The sequence below is a fragment of the Helicoverpa armigera genome, chromosome 1, assembly GCF_030705265.1.
Source record: "Helicoverpa armigera isolate CAAS_96S chromosome 1, ASM3070526v1, whole genome shotgun sequence".
Classification (NCBI taxonomy): domain Eukaryota; kingdom Metazoa; phylum Arthropoda; class Insecta; order Lepidoptera; family Noctuidae; genus Helicoverpa; species Helicoverpa armigera.
In genome coordinates, this window is record NC_087120.1 from 17,513,593 (window position 1) to 17,530,162 (window position 16,570).

The 16,570-nt window shown below is 41.8% G+C and overlaps 1 protein-coding gene across 1 annotated transcript; it reads left to right on the forward strand.

Annotated features, from left to right (window-relative positions):
* Window positions 1-1,777: 1,777 nt before the first annotated feature.
* Window positions 1,778-14,336, forward strand: LOC126055508 (uncharacterized). The gene is made up of 6 exons (XM_064037075.1): window positions 1,778-1,858; window positions 3,002-3,205; window positions 6,932-7,094; window positions 7,185-7,241; window positions 10,422-10,554; window positions 13,847-14,336. Exons 1-6 carry the CDS (start codon window positions 1,778-1,780, stop codon window positions 13,953-13,955), a joined length of 747 nt encoding a protein of 248 aa, XP_063893145.1. The 3' UTR covers window positions 13,956-14,336.
* The last annotated feature ends 2,234 nt before the right edge of the window (window positions 14,337-16,570 follow it).

Sequence of the window (16,570 nt, forward strand, 5' to 3'; positions counted from 1 at the left end):
TCACTCCACCGTGCCTGAGGACGTCCTACACTACGTTTGCCGAGGCGTGGTTATCGGTTCTTCGGCTAATATGGCCAGCCCACTGCCACTTCAGCTTGCTGATTCGGTGGGCTATGTCGATGACCTTGGTTCTCTGACGGATTACCTCATTTCTGATGCGATCCCTCAGGGAAATGCCGAGCATAGCCCTTTCCATAGCCCGCTGAGCGACTTTAAACTTGTGAACCAGCCGTACCGACAGTGTCCACGTTTCGGCTCCGTAGGTCATGACAGGTTTGGACGCACTGATTGAAGACTTTTGTCTTTAGGCACTGTGGGATCGACGATGTTAGGACTCGACGTAGCTTCCCAAATGCAGCCCAACCCAACTGAATTCTCCTATTCACCTCGTCCTCAAAGTTGTTTCTACCTAACTGCAATGTCTGCCCGAGGTATACATATTTCCGAACAACTTCGAGAACGGCGCCGTGTATCGCAATCGGTCCCGGTAGAACATGTTCATTGAACATGACCTTGGTTTTGTCCAACTTCATCCGTAGGCCGACGCGTAGAGAAGATTCAGCCAGGTCGTTCAGCATCTGTTGTAGGTCCTGCAGCGTTTCCGCCATGATGACGATATCGTCAGCAAATCGCAAGTGAGAGATGTGTTTGCCATTGATGTTGATGCCGCGTCCTTTCCAGTTCAGCGTCTTGAACATACCCTCCATTGCATTAGTGAACAGTTTCGGGGAAATAACATCCCCTTGTCTCACTCCTCGATGCAACGGTATGGGCCTTGTTTGCTGATTCTGTACTTGGACGGACATTGTAGCGGCTTCGTAGAGACATCTCATCACTTGGATGTATCGCCAATCTACTTGACAACGCTGCAGGGACTCCAGAAGAGACCAGATTTCAACCGAGTCAAAGGCCTTCTCATAGTCCACAAATGCTAGACACAGGGGCTGATTATACTCTTCGGTCTTCTGTATAATCTGCCGCACTGTGTGGATGTGGTCTATGGTGCCGTATCCGCTCCGAAACCCAGCCTGCTCCGGTGGTTGAAATTCGTCGAGTCTTCGCGCAAGTCGGTTCGTGATCACTCTTGAGAACAGCTTAGAGACGTGGCTTAGGAGGGAAATGGGTCGATAGTTCTTCAGCTGGGTTTTGTCTCCCTTTTTGAAGAACAGGACGACAACACTCCTACTCCACGCCTCTGGAGTTCTCCCTTCAAACAGGACGGCATTAAAAAGCTTCTGGAGCTCCCCCAGTAAGGGGTTTCCTCCTGCTTTTAATAGCTCTGTTGTAATGCCATCCTCGCCAGGGGCTTTTCCATTTTTGAGCTGTCTCAGAGCGATCTCGATTTCGCCACTGCTGACTTTTGGCAGGTCTTCGGTGAAATGGCGTGTTAATGTGGCTCTAGAATCTTCATTTCCGGGATCAGGTCGAGATGCATGAGATGCGTATAACCGGCCATAGAAATTTTCCACTTCCGAAAGGACTGCCGGCACCGAAGAAACGACTTCTCCACTTGTTGTGGTCACCTTCGTCAAGTGGCTTCTTCCAAGAGATTGTACGAACACCTTTGACCCCCGATTCAGCTCAATTGCTCTTTCAATGGCAAGAGTATTGGAGCACCGGAGCAACGGATATTTAATATTTTGCGCAGACATTTGAGGTGGAAGCGGTCTAGTTGCTTGATGTGGCGTCGGTACGGTGTCCATGTTTCCGCTGAGTAGAGTATACAAGGCAACACAACTGCCATATACACAGAGACCTTTGTGGATATCTTTAGGTCATGGGAGCTGAAGACCTTCTTGTCGAATTTGCCGAAAACAGCGGCTGCAGCACCAATTCTGCTATTGATTTCGGCGTCAAGGTCGCACTTTGATGTTATAGTGCTCCCCAAATATCGAAATTTATCGACCTGCTTCAGCACATCTTCACCAAGCATAATGCTTGACGTCCGTGATTGTTTAAAGACATCACTTCTGTCTTTTTGATGCTGATTTTTAGACCAAATGTACAGCACTGCTTGTGAAGGTTCGTGACTAGCTGTTGCAGGACCTCAGGGGATTCAGCCACGAAACAGAGGTCATCTGCATACATAATGTCCTGTATATGTGCATAGGACACCTTTGTGGTCGCCTTGAGTCTATTCAGGTTGAAAAGTTTGCTGTCAGTCCGATAACGAATACGAACTCCTTCAGGAGAAGGAGTCAATACTTCCCGGACTACAACTGCGAAATATAATGAAAACAATGTGGGAGCCAGGACACAACCTTGCTTCACTCCACAGGTGACGGAGAAGAAGCTCTATTGGTCATCTTCAACCGCTACACAACATTGTGAGTCGCAGGAGTCTTATGAACTTCTCTGTACACCCCAACTTTCTCAGTACATTCCAGAGGGCCTCGCAAGGGACGCAGTCAAAGGCTTTTTCCAGATCAATAAAGCAGAGATACAAGTGCTGTCCCTGCTCTCTACTTTTTTTCCTGGAGTTGACGGACTGCGAATATTGCCTCACAAGTTCTTCTGTCTGGTCTGAAACCAAATTGGGTTTCCGGCAGAATCTTTTCAGAGAGGTTCCTGAGGCGGTTTAGAAGTACTCTGGCGAAGACTTTTCCAGAGACAGAGAGCAGTGAAATACCGCGGTAAGAACCACATTCCGACCGGTCGCCTTTGTTCTTATAGAGAGCCCTGACGCGTGATAACTTAAAAGTTTCAGGAACTTGTTCTTTCTCCCACATAAGCACAAACATTTCCCGGACGCGTGAATTCAGTTCCTCGTCGCCGTACTTCAAAAGTTCACCTGGTATAAGGTCTAGGCCGACCGCACGCTGATTTTGATGTTGTTTGATGACACAAAGCACCTCATGTTTAGACAAGGCATCATCCAATTATCTGCTATTTGAAGTTGAGGCAAACTGTCTATGTAGTGTAGATCGGCTGTTCGATCTACATTAAGTAGATTATTTAAGTGTTCTGCCCAACGATCTAACACTTCATTTTTGCTTTTCAGCATACTTTTACCATCCAGCGACTTCAGTGGTACCTTTATGAAGTTGGTGGTACCCAGGAGATTGCAAATTTCGCTATAGAAATCACCGAGCTGATTACTATCAGCAAGCCACTGGATGTATTGAGCCTTGTCTTGCCAGCATTTATCTTTAGTGTGTCTCGTGACACGGCGGTGTGGTCATGTATCAGTTCAGCTATGCATCCTGTGAGTATTTTATAGATAGTCTGCAAACAAGTAATTGGGCGATATTTTGCGGGATTTTGATAGTCGTTAATGTCTTTTGGTATCATGTATGTTAGACCCTGAGTGATAAAATGCGGCATAGAATTCGACGTCTGTAAAAAGTTATTTATATGTGTGTGTATTAAAGCGTGTAGTGTTGTAAGCTTCTTATACTAGTAGTTGTGTATATGGTCGCTCCCGGGTGCTTTCCAATTATGTGCTTTGTTAAGCACTCTGATGAACACATTTACTGGTATAAATTCAAATTGCATCGGTGTTATAGTATTAATTATATCGGCATCTTCGTTTCACCACTCTGCATCTACGTTTGTTGGATTGGCTCCGCCCAGATCCCTGACCAGAATTTGTGCAGCTCATCCGCTGATGGTGATGTCGCGTCTTGTGTGTCTCTGCTTGTGTTACATTGTGTATTAGATGATAAGGTCCTATAAAACTGTTATTCGTTATTAACAAATCGGAAGTTCTGGTTTTTTCTTTGGGTGCATGTTACATATCTCTTTAACCTACTGGATGCCGCGTTTAGTTTTTGTTTGAGTGTATCAAGATACTCCTCGTTGGTCAGATTGGGTACCTCGTGTTGGGGATGTATTCGGTATTTATTTTTTATAGCTTCTAACAGGGAAATTAGTCTATTACTTTTAGTACCTTTCGCGTATTCTGTCATGCGGGCGATATCTCTCCTTAGGTCTTGTATTTTCTTGTGGAGTCTCTTTTGCCATGCTGGTATTCTTTGTGTTCGTGAGTTAGGCAATTCAAAAGAATTCTTTATTTTTGCTCCGTTGCAGATAGCGGCTGTGTATGCGGCACAGTATACTAAAGTTGGGTGTTTTCAAAATTTTGTTCTGCTGTAATGTACTCAGGTAGTATTTTTGTGTTAATAAAATTGACAATAAGGGCTAGTTTTCTAGAAGATTTTTGTTTAGGTATATAAGGTCGGTCGGTAGGGTTTGTGTGACGAAACTTTTCTAGCGTGTTTTTAAACTCTTCTTCGATTTTGTTTGGGTCGTTAGGATTAACTTCTTGATTTTGATGAAGTTCTGGTTCTGAGTTACTGAGAGTCGGCAGTAACTGCGAGTGAGTGAATGTTGACTGATTTAATGTATTGTGTGTTAATTGATTGTCAGACTCGGCAACGTCTTCCAATTCTATTGTTGTGTGTGTATTTAAAGCATTATCAGCGTTGTTAGAATTAATTATATTCGTTACCTCATGCCGTATTTCTTCGAGTCTCTGTTCAGAGACCATTTTGTTATTGAATACTACGCGAAGTTGGTCTGAAATTCTTTGTTGTGACACTCCACTTAGCTCTGGGTGTTCTGCTATCCTTCTCCGTGTGAGAGGAGGCCTGTGCCCAGCAGTGGGACGATAAAAAAGGCTGTAACTGTAACTGTACCAGTTCTGCTATAACTGCTTGATGTAGGGGTTGACGATAAGCTGATCTATTGCGTTCTATTTCGGTTATTTTGTAGTAGTTTCGAACAATACTTTCGTTTTGTTCTGTAGTCCACCGTCTTCTCTGCCCATTCGTTGGATGAATGTCAATGTGTGGTTGTGTACTTATGTCTGTGTGTTCTTCGTTAGTTATTTGATTTAATGTTTCTTGTGAGAGTAGGTTATTTCTCTGTATAGCTCTGCACTGGTCCCCCAGCCTTTGCCTAGATGCTTGCATTTCCGGAAACTTTTTCGTGAATTCTGTGTGTAAGTGTTGGAGGTATATTTTACTAGTGTTTAATTTCATAGCTATTAGATACGTGCGCCAGATGAATTTGTTCATTTCTTCTGACCATCTTTTGCGTGCACGGCTTGTATCCGAGGTGGGTGCAGGTTCAGTGGCATAAGCCTCCTGCGCAACATCCTCAAATATGGAGTTAGTGGTTGTAATTTCGTGTGGGATAGGATTATTTTCAGAATTTAAGCTAATTGTGGAGGGAGATGACAATATTGAAGGAACATAAGATGCTGTACTTGGACTAAATGGTTCTACTGGGCTATTTATTATATCTAATTCGTCGTCGGCTGTAGCATATTGCATGATGGGAGCCCGCCTGCTCAACTCCTCACCACTGACGGATCACATGCTGAGACACCCAGCGTCAGCTCCAGGTGTGCCCTGGAGATCGCCCCCGGGCAGCGGCCCTAAACGTTTCTTCTTTTTTGACCTAGTTTCTATATTGCAGGGGTTGTTTTGGGACCGTTAGTTGGAAGGGTTGTCGAGATGTTAGTGACTGTTATTTAGAACCTCCTGACTTTGTTTCAGGGTTGGGTCTAGCTGTTACGACCTCTGATTATTAGGTAGTTCATGCCTCCTCTAAGCCCCCACCGCGGCAAGGTGATCCCTTGGGGGGGTTATTATTATTATTTTGTATGTCTCTACTAGACCTCGAGACTATGGAGTCCCGGATTTTTGGGAGGCGAACGTGGGGCCGAAGCCAACACGCTGAAGCCCTTTTGAGACAACTTTAATGAAATGGTGACACAAAACCGACGATTATCCCAGTATACACTATAGAAATGTAGCCAAGGATAATCCCCGGTTCTGTGCTAAACTATTGCTAACTATGGATGAAAACTACTTGGGCTATTGTGATGGGATGCTAAAGGACTAGGAATGGGGAAACTACGGGAACTATGGCACCTGCCGATAACAATGTAATAAATACACGTAAAAATGGCAGGTGGAGACTCGCCAGCTCACTTACCGGGCCTCCGGGAATCAGTCACTGAATAGCAACAAGAGGGCAACAGGTACATGAGCGGCTGAAGGGTGAGGATACCTCGGCGGACTTTAAACGCAGATCACGCGCTCCCTGTGGGTCCAGCATCACCGGCCCACTCGCCACTTACCACGAGGCACCTACCCTCCGAGCGGGCTGCTAACCCTACTCTAGCGACTCCACTCTGACGATGAAGGCAAGCCAAGAGGCGGGAGATCCATCCCCCGTCATGCTTCACTCCGGCAAGCCGGAGATGGGGGACAGTATACTCTCCCTGGAGCACTCGGATATATAGCCCCGCGGGGTCGCTACTCCCCGTCATCCGCCTCAGGTGCCCTGCGGGGCTTATTATTATTGTTATTTTTAGCCCATACTGTCCCACTGCTGGGCAAAGGCCTCCCCATCTTGCTTCCACACTTCTCGATCTTTCGACCGAGCCCACCAGTCTAGGATAGGCGTCAAGGTCGTCACGCCATCTCTTCCGGGGCCTACTCCGCCTACGGTGTCCATCCTGAGATGTGGGCCGAAAGTCGGCAATATTAAAGTGGAACTAAGCCGGACACGTCAGCCGAATGCATCCAGAAAGATGGGCCACTATCGTCGCTCAGTGGACGGCTAGTATAACTAAGAAATAAACAAAGTAAATACAATAAAAATGTCATTACAAACGACTGAAATTCTCCCTTAAAAACTGACAGCTGTCAACTGGTCAAAACATTCAATACACCTAACCTTATCTCTGCTTTACACATGATGTTGTGAATTATGAAAACGAAAAATGACTCCTGTGGCTAAACCACTGAATGGATTGTATTTTTTTTTTACAATTCGCCATCGATACTATTTATACAGTATATGTGATAGGATTTAATGTGATTAGGTACGACACACCTGATTTAATATGTACCTAAAGTGTTATTGTCACACCTCGATCTGTGTCGCCATAATAAACAGCGGCAGGTTATATCCGCAGGTTGTGTGTTTTACGTGCTACGGGTCGACGACCACCCGTCCGGGGCAGCCGTATTTCAACACGACGCGGCCCGTGCTCGGCCACGGGTCCACGCCGAACTGCGGCTGCCCGCGCAACTACCGGGAAGGAGACGGCTGCCTGTGCGAAGAGTATTTCCCATCCTGTGAGTTACTGCACCCCTCGTTCCGCACCCCTGTCTGTCCACCTGCCTCACAACTTTGCACACCAATCAACAGAATGTTTTGTTTCGCAGCTCTCTCGACACCACCGGTTTACGACAAAGCGACTCACAGTGATAGAAAACTAAGAGGTACCTTCCTCTAACGTTAGCTCACAAACTATGTATGTATTTAACTATGCTAAAAACCCAATCGCGTTAAAAACGAGTGAAACAACAAGGTTACAAGCGCAGCTGCGCACTCCGGCGCCGAGAGCTCCGCTGTGGAGCGCAGTCGTGACGAGCCGAGTACTGCTGCATTTTTGAATTCTTGGAATTGTCGATATGACGTATCTATGACTCCTCGTAATTTCAATTTTTGAAATATGTTTAGTAAAGTTAATCCCACCAAAAACATTAAATGTAAAAAATGCCAAGTCTCTCAATGCAGTCTTTCCATCGTAAAAAGTTTTGAGATCTCATATAAGCCAAGTCCTATTCAAAATATTTTGTAGTTATAAATGAACATTTAGTAATTGTATCAATAGTTTTCTTTATATTATAATTATAGTGACTTGGCAATGAGCACAAGAAGAAACAAATAAAACGGCATATTTGGAGGAGTTGAAAGTTACACACACCGCATGCTTAAAAATTAATATCACAAAATTAATTTTCTTTTGGTTTATCCGTGTCGTCCCAACCGAATTTCGGCAACGGCAGTCAGTCTTAGTGTACTCTCGATTCATTTACGTTCATAAAGCGATGGCCCGTAAGGTATTCTTAATCATTGTATTGGAGCATGTAGTCGGTAATGACCATCATGATTCACACATAACAAATAATCTGATCACTGGTCTCGTCAGTAACATTTGCACATAATTCCAGGCAGCAAGCAGCTTTTAATTTGTGCTCATTGCCAAGTCACTATAATTATAATATAAAGAAAACTATTGATACAATTACTAAATGTTCATTTATAACTACAAAATATTTTGAATAGGACTTGGCTTATATGAGATCTCAAAACTTTTTACGATGGAAAGACTGCATTGAGAGACTTGGCATTTTTTTACATTTAATGTTTTTGGTGGGATCTCATTTATTTTTTGTAAGTATATTTCATTCTTTTTTTTTTAGGTGACCTCATAATTTCTTGGACTTCAGCTACTGCTTTGCTTAGAACCCATTCTCTATCTCTTTTGTTTCTTCTCTGAGGCTTCATTACTTCTAAGGTAGACAAGTCTGGGCGATATATACTTCGGAGTACTAACTAAATAAATATATATCTACTAACTTACAAACTATAACTAAACTAAACTAAATAACACGTAAAGTTCTCCGAATATCAATTATCACTACAATATTTTTTAGTTTCGAAATGGTTTTTCATAGACAGATGGCGCTATCAAATGAAAATTATCGAATTATTTTTAAGTACTACTTAGAGCCCCCGCAGACCACAGACTTTTTATCGGCCGATAGTTTGGTCGGGCTCTTAATCAGTACGCAGATGTAAGCAATTGCGCACACTATGACGATTTGGTATCGGCCGATAAACAAGTTTGATGGGCTTCCCGATTCAATTCAAACTAAACTGTCGGCAAACTATCGGCCGACCGTATAATCAGTATTGGCTCCCTACCACACGCGCACACATGACGATTTTTAGTCGGCCGACTAAGCTGAAAGTTCAGTTTGCTCCGAGCTTTGACAGCGAATGGTCGGTCGGTGGATGCTCATTCAATAAAAGGTGAAAATATTTTTCAGATAATGGAGTAATTCTCTAATCTATCACTAAAGATAGGATGCACCAAATACTCTCGGGCTCTCTTTTTATTTTTCCTTATCCTGTATATGAGAGCAATAATAACATTTCTATGTAAAGTTTTATTAATTTTCATTGTGCGGTGCGACCACTCTTTTCACCAGTTCGTTAGAAACTAGGAAATAGTCGGCAGACTGTTGCGATAGTTTGCGCTCTAGACTGCGCTTTGTAACGAAACCATAGCGCGATTCAGACAGGTACAACGCCATCTATCGAGCGCGCATACAATATTTATCGCAATAGAATGGAGTTTTAGCTTTATTAATTTAATGAATTATGAACTTTATGTATTAATTTGTATTAATGATAGTCTATGTATTACATTTATATTATTCTTTTCTATTCTATGTATGTATTCATCCAATTGAATAGGTACTTAAACAACGAACAAAGTTAACAATGCAGTCAAAATCCATACATAATGTTCTTGCCAAACCGCAAATATAAAATTGTTTTCTATGGCATATTATTTTTTAATGTTTTTATAATTTTTCCTTTATCTGTGGCTAATGACCTATCTTGGTGCAAAATTTGAAGTTTCTAAGTCTGCTAGAAGTACCTTAGATTTTTGATGATCTGTCAGTGAATCAGTGAGTCAGTGAGTCAGTGAGTGACAAAATGGTGTAACTTTGATCGACCGTAACTCCTAAACTATTTATTCAATTGGCATGTAATTTCGAACTTAAGCTTGTTCTAATGCCTACTATTATTCACCGAAAACCTAAACTCCTAGCTTTGCCCACGTCGAAGATATAGGGGGGGGCGAAACAGCCGCGAATCGCTTCGAGAAAAGATGGTACGGCCGTGCCCGTTTTGCTCGAGACTTGGCTGGGGCACTGCCGTGCCCCCAGATTTCAATATTGTGGTTAACTTGTCCGACAAGGTCATGCTGCATATGGAGTGTCAACCATACCAAAAATGTTGATATGGCGTCAGTATGTATCCCCGTACATACATGCGGCTGTTCTCATGTGAGGATATCAGCCAACTACGTGTGTGTGCAGTGCACCAGCATTTGCTTGGACACAGGTGCACTCCCTATTCCTTCACTCTCATAGCCCGATGGGACGGCAATCCGACACGACCGGAGAGAGATCAGACGCAGGGCAGACATTTACGTGCTCTCCGATGCACGGGTGTATCAATCACCAACTTCCAGGCTCCGGGCTGCTTTGTGAAAGTCTTCTAAAACCCACAAAGCGATTTCGGCCCGACTCGGGAATCGAACCCGAGACCTCGTGCTCAGCACCCTCACTTGTGACAGCTAGACCAACGAGGCAGTTAGCGAACAATAATAGGAACGATAGATAATAATATTACTTCTTCTAAATGCAAATATTGACTTATCCGGAAGTGCGTAAAATAAAGATTCCAAGCGTTTTAAAAACCAATAACCGGCGTGGCAAAACATTGAAATGGACAAAATAAAACTTTTTATATGGCCCCTTGTGGCTGGCAAAATAAACACTGTGAACAGACCTTCATATTACATTGGTGCATGGCAGAGTCGACGGTGCTGGAGGCGCCGAGCAGCGCCGCCCCGAAGGCCTGCGGCCGCACGGTAGTGCTGCTGCCCGTGATCCCCGTGCGCCCTCGCCCCCGCGTGGACCCCCGCCCCCCCGCGCCCCTGCGCCCCCGGTAACTCCATACTTACCTTTTCCAAAGACATTTAAAGCAGAACCAAAATCACTTGCATCATACATTTCGAAAATTATCGCTCCGAAGGTAAAAAAAAATCACCCTCCTCCGAGCCTTTTCCCAACTATGTGCGGGTCGGCTTCCAGTCTAACCGGATGTAGCTGAGTATCAGTGTTTTACAAGAAGCGACTGCCTATCTGACATGTCAGTGAACCTGGCAGATCATTGTCTAGCAGATCAATTTTTTTTTGAGTTCGTATCGCATGCAGATGAGTTCTATAGTTCCTGATAGTTTTCAGGAATAGTTCTGCCATTTTCAGCTGAAAAACGATAGTTCACCAAATGATCTGCTAACTTCCGGTAGCAGAGCATTTCTCAGAAAATAAAAAAAAAACTGAGATATTGTCACATAAAGATGAGTTCTATAGTTCCTCATACTTTTCAGGAATAGTTCTGGCGTATTTCAGCTGAAAAATATTTTTTTCCCAATTCACGTTTGAGTGTTAAAAGAGCATGAATAAAGATTAAAGTGTTATTTTCAAAGTTCAATCCAGATAAAAGGGCGAAAACTCATTTGTTTACGATAGATGCTTCATGAACTGTAATCTAGACTTCAATTCAAATCTAGAACTGTCATTAAAGTATCAGCAGAGCATGGTTGAAAGTAAGAAACTGTGAAATTTCACGTTTTGATATGAAAAAATATTTTCGCGGTTCCAATTACCCAAGAAGGCGGGAACTATCGCGTTTCTGATAGAAGAATACTAGCACCATTATATAGATACAGATTCAAAACCAGAACTCTCACTAAAGTATCAGCAGAACATGGTTGAATGTAAGAAACTGTGTTTCACGTTTTGATATGAAAAAATACTCAAAAAAATATTTTCGCGGTTCCAAAGAAGGCGGGAACTATCGCGTTTCTGATAGAAAAATACTAGCACCATTATATAGATACAGATTCAAAACCAGAACTCTCACTAAAGTATCAGCAGAGCATGGTTGAATGTAAGAAACTGTGTTTCACGTTTTGATATGAAAAAATACTCAAAAAAATATTTTCGCGGTTATATATTATGATGCTGATATTCTTCTATCAGAAACGCCATAGTTCCCGCCTCCTATGGTAATTGGAACCGCGAAAATATCTTTTTGAATATTTTTTCATATTAAAACGTGAAATTTTACAGTTTCTTACTTTCAACCATGCTCTGCTGATACTTTAGTGAGAGTTCTGGGTTTGAATCCGCTTCTTTATAATGGTGCATGTATTCTTCTATCAGAAACGCCATAGTTCCCGCCTCCTATAGTAATTGGAACTGCGAAAATATTTTTTTCAATATTTTTTCATATTAAAACGTGAAATTTCACAGTTTCTTACTTTCAACCATGCTCTGCTGATACTTTAGTGAGAGTTCTGGGTTTGAATCTGCTTCTATACAGGGTTATAGGTAACACACTAACAACCTCTCAGGACCATATCACTAATATCATAAACTAAAACTTTTGTTCTACGACTTTTAATAACTCTCAGATTTTAATTCATCAAAATTTTCACACAAAAATGAAAATATTTCAAGTGTACGCTCTAAAATTTACGAAGTCTATGGGAAGCAAAAGAAAGCGCTAGTTAGGTAAACAGTAGTACAAAAGACAGCGGAGGGGAGCGGGGCTCGGGCGACGGCGGGGGAGCGTTTGAACTTGACCTATTTACGAGCGGGCGTCAGTCGTTTTTATGCGCCCGCGTCGCGTCATACGTGTCCATGTAGCGAAATTCGGTTGTGGGAACGTAATTATCTTTACAGTGTGGCGTATCGATATTCAAATGTCGAGTACACGGAAATGGTGCGAATGCTTGCTAGGTGTGATGACAATGTTTCGAAAGCCTGTCGCTAAAACGCCATACGATTCCCAAACATCCCTACACCTCGCTGAGTAACAATGCTAGCCGCCACACAGCGGTTACGAGATTACGGGCAATTCCGGCATGCCATCAAGGATAGTGGTCGTCCACCGAGGCACACAGTACGTGAAGAAGACGATATTTTTTTTTTTTTTGACTTGTTACCAATTCAAAAGTATGACTAGGTACGAGAATAGTGCGCGGGAGGCGTGGGTAGGTGAAGATCTTGCATTCATTCTAAAAGTGCAAACTCTCTACACCAAACGAATTCATTGTAATGTGTGATGATAATCTCGACTCGTCCACACACTCTAAGGTCGACTAATCGCTCGACTGGTCTCGATCGGGCCATTAGTTGGTGAAGAAATGGTGGGGGCGTGCAAATTTTATCACTATAGCAGAATAGAGTTGAAATGTGTTAGATAGAACAATGAAATCTTGTAGGTTTGTTTTTGGCAAATGTATTATGTTTTATAAAAAGTTGTTGTTATGATGTTAGTAATACAGTCCTGAGAGGTTGTTAGTGTGTTACCTATAACCCTGTATAATGGTGCATGTATTCTTCTATCAGAAACGCGATATTTCCCGCCTCCTAGGGTAATTGGAACCGCGAAAATATTTTTTTGAATATTTTTCATATTAAAATATAAAATTTCACAGTTTCTTACTTTCAGCCATGCTCTGCTGATACTTTAATGATAGTTCTAGATTTGAATTGAAGTCTAGATTACAGTTTCATGAAGCATCTATCGAAAACAAATGAGTTTTCGCCCTTTTATCTGGATTGAACTTTGAAAATAACACTTTAATCTTTATTCATGCTCTTTTAACACTCAAACGTGAATTGGGAAAAAAAATATTTTTCAGCTGAAATACGCCAGAACTATTCCTGAAAAGTATGAGGAACTATGGAACTCATCTTTATGTGACAATATCTCAGTTTTTTTTTTGATTTTCTGAAAAATGCTCTGCTACCGGAAGTTAGCAGATCATTTGGTGAACTATCGTTTTTCAGCTGAAAATGGCAGAACTATTCCTGAAAACTATCAGGAACTATAGAACTCATCTGCATGCGATACGAACTCAAAAAAAAGTTGATCTGCTAGACAATGATCTGCCAGGTTCACTGACATCTATCTGACCTCCTCAACCCAGTTACCCGGGCAACCCCATACCCCTTAGTTAGACTGGTGTCAGACTTACTGGCTTCTGACTACCTGTAACGACTGCCAAGGATGTTCAATGACAGCCGGGACCAACAGTTTAACATGCCATCAGAAACACAGTCATTTTCACTATACTCGGGAAACGAAACCCTACATTGAGCGTGTATACGCCTATAACACGTAGTCTATTTATACATGTGCAAGTCTGTGATATTTATTTTAGATTTGGTGATGCCAATAAGATATCGAGCGCAAAATCAAGACAGGATACAAGCATGCTCTCCAATATTTCGGAAGAACAAACTGAAACGGTATACCTAATATTTAATTAAAATAGTTTGATGATGTCTGTAGTGTACTGTATTATCACCGATATCTGTCGTCTCGTTGTCGCATAGACGCGGAGAGTGCACACTATACTCTATGGCCAGTTGGCGGGAAACCGGGAGAGTGTGTGGCACGGGAGTAAGACGTTATGTGGGCAAGCGAGCCGATATCCTAATTATCGGATGGTAATTACAGAGACACAGGTAGGGCGAACACTACATTTGGCGACGAGTGAAAATATTATATTGGCGGCGTGTCTGTAAGTAGCAAACATTATTTCTTTTGAATTGAAAAGAAAGGAAGGGGCAGGTATGGTAAGTTCAGTTTGCGGATTAGAAGTCCCCCTAAACAGCCGAAATCTGAACAAGTTGGCCGTCTGTCCAAAGAACGTGCAAGTTAAAGTATCTAGTAAGGATGCTAGTATGGTATCCAGTCACCGACTCGACTATAAATTATTGTACGAGACTTTAAAGAATTGTCACACAAGTGCTCATGTCTAGGTTTTACTTGGAAAGTTTAATTGTGTGTTCTTTGAAGCATATAAGTAAGTTGTACGTTAGTAATTGGAGCATTTTTGTACTTTAATTAATTCCCATTAAGATTTGTTGGGACAATGCTGCTTTATTTACCTAACTGGGGTTTCACATCTGTGACAAAATCTTATAAGAATGAAACATGGAAGGAGTTTCAATATAGATACTTACTCTGGGTACTGTCTAATGATTTAGATTTCATAATTTGGTGATTGCTTGTGCTTCTAAAATATAACCTTCAAGATTCAGGCTTGAGTGGATTTTAATTGGTATCACAATTGAGTGACATTGGTGCAGTTTAACAGAGTAGCCCTCATTGTAATATTGCTATTTATTTGTAAATTATACTTTACAGTATTGCAGTGCCCAACAAGAATTATAAGTGTAAACTAAATAAACTTACATAGAAAGTTGTTGGGAGAATAACATAACCAAGACATGAAATAGAATCCATTTATTGATTTGAGATTAATACATCTATCTTTTGAAGTAGGTACAATGTGTAGCCTTCTCAGTTGTTGGCTACAAATGTTCTTGGCATACTGATTGTTGTTGTTGCTTTGCCACCCACTTGTGAAACCTGGAGATGCCTGCTGACCGAACAGTTTCTTGAAATTTTCAAAGCAGCGGCACCGAGCTGCCTGGGTCCTGTGGCACCTGCATTTTATCTGCGGCGCTTGGTTGTTCACTAAGTAGGTACCTACTTCATAGGTTCTAGGTTTCTATTCGGCGTTGGTGGGCGCATGAATTGGGAATCCTGCGGCCAATCTATAGGTGGACGGACGTTGTAGAGGGGTCGGCGATCGTTTCTACAGGGGGAATTGTGTATCGACGGGAGCGCTGTTTGTGAGTTGCTGTTCACTTTGATGAAAGGAGGAGGAACAGTAGTTGAGAGTCTCTATTGATGGATTCTATTCTATGTTAAGGTGTTTGTTTGTGTTTTGTAGTTTCACTGAATGTCACTGTGACATTGTCACAGCTACAGATTACCATCGAGCTTAGAATTATAAGGAGACGCCGTTTTGATATTGACGTATCTATAGTTATATAAATATGAAACAAACTATGCAACATAGTTCTGTCTCACTCTTTCTAAGCAGATAAGTGTATTTGAAAACAGGGACAACAATATTTTTGTGATTGCGTAAAATGGACATTTACTTTTGAAATCCTCCTGTTTGTAGGTGCGTGCCATATCTGGCCATATATATGTCATGGTAGTTGTGCTGTCAAATAAGTGCTCTTCGTGATTTATTTTTGCTATTTTATAGAATATCACTCGTGTTTACTTTTAAGACTTTACTATTTCAATAGTGAAATAATCAACGAATATGCCTATGTGTTGTATTGTGAAGTGTGGTGCTAGGAAGCACCAAAATCAAGCTGGATTGTCTTTACACAGGTTAGGAACCTATTTTTGCTAGAAACTACATAAAATAATTCACATTTTATAAAAAATATGTTACGGGAACATGAATTGATGGTGAAAGTACTTATATTTTGGTTTATTTATAGTTATATGTCAATGCAGATTACAAAGCTGATGACACCTGTCAAAGCGCGTTTCGTTGCACGACGTAGTTGTTAACTAAAATCCTAAAATCTGATAAGTTAAACGTAACTATAAAGCAACGGCTTTATAGGTGCCTACGTTATAATCGTAACGTACACATAGCACTAAAGTTAAATTTGTAGAATTGCGCCCCTGGACACTCATTGATGTAGAACGCTCGAAGCTTAGGTATATCAGAATTCTTTTAGAGAGTGTATCTGCAGAAGCATGCAAGTGCCAGCGCTGATCCATACGGTTGAAAACCAGATTACTTGTTGCAATGCTGAGATAAGGAATTAAGCTTTGAAATATTCCACTCTCAATTAATAAAGGAAACTGTTACCAAAATTAGTTGAGTTTGATTCATATTATGCTTTAAGCATTTGCTATTAATTTCATTTGTAATAATTTAAATAATTTTGCAATGCGGTGTCAAATTAGATGTGAACGGTGGCTGGTCCAAGCGATCTGTAACTATGTAAACATGATTGCTAGGTAGGTTGGTTCCGAGTCTAATAGGAATACCTACCTTTAC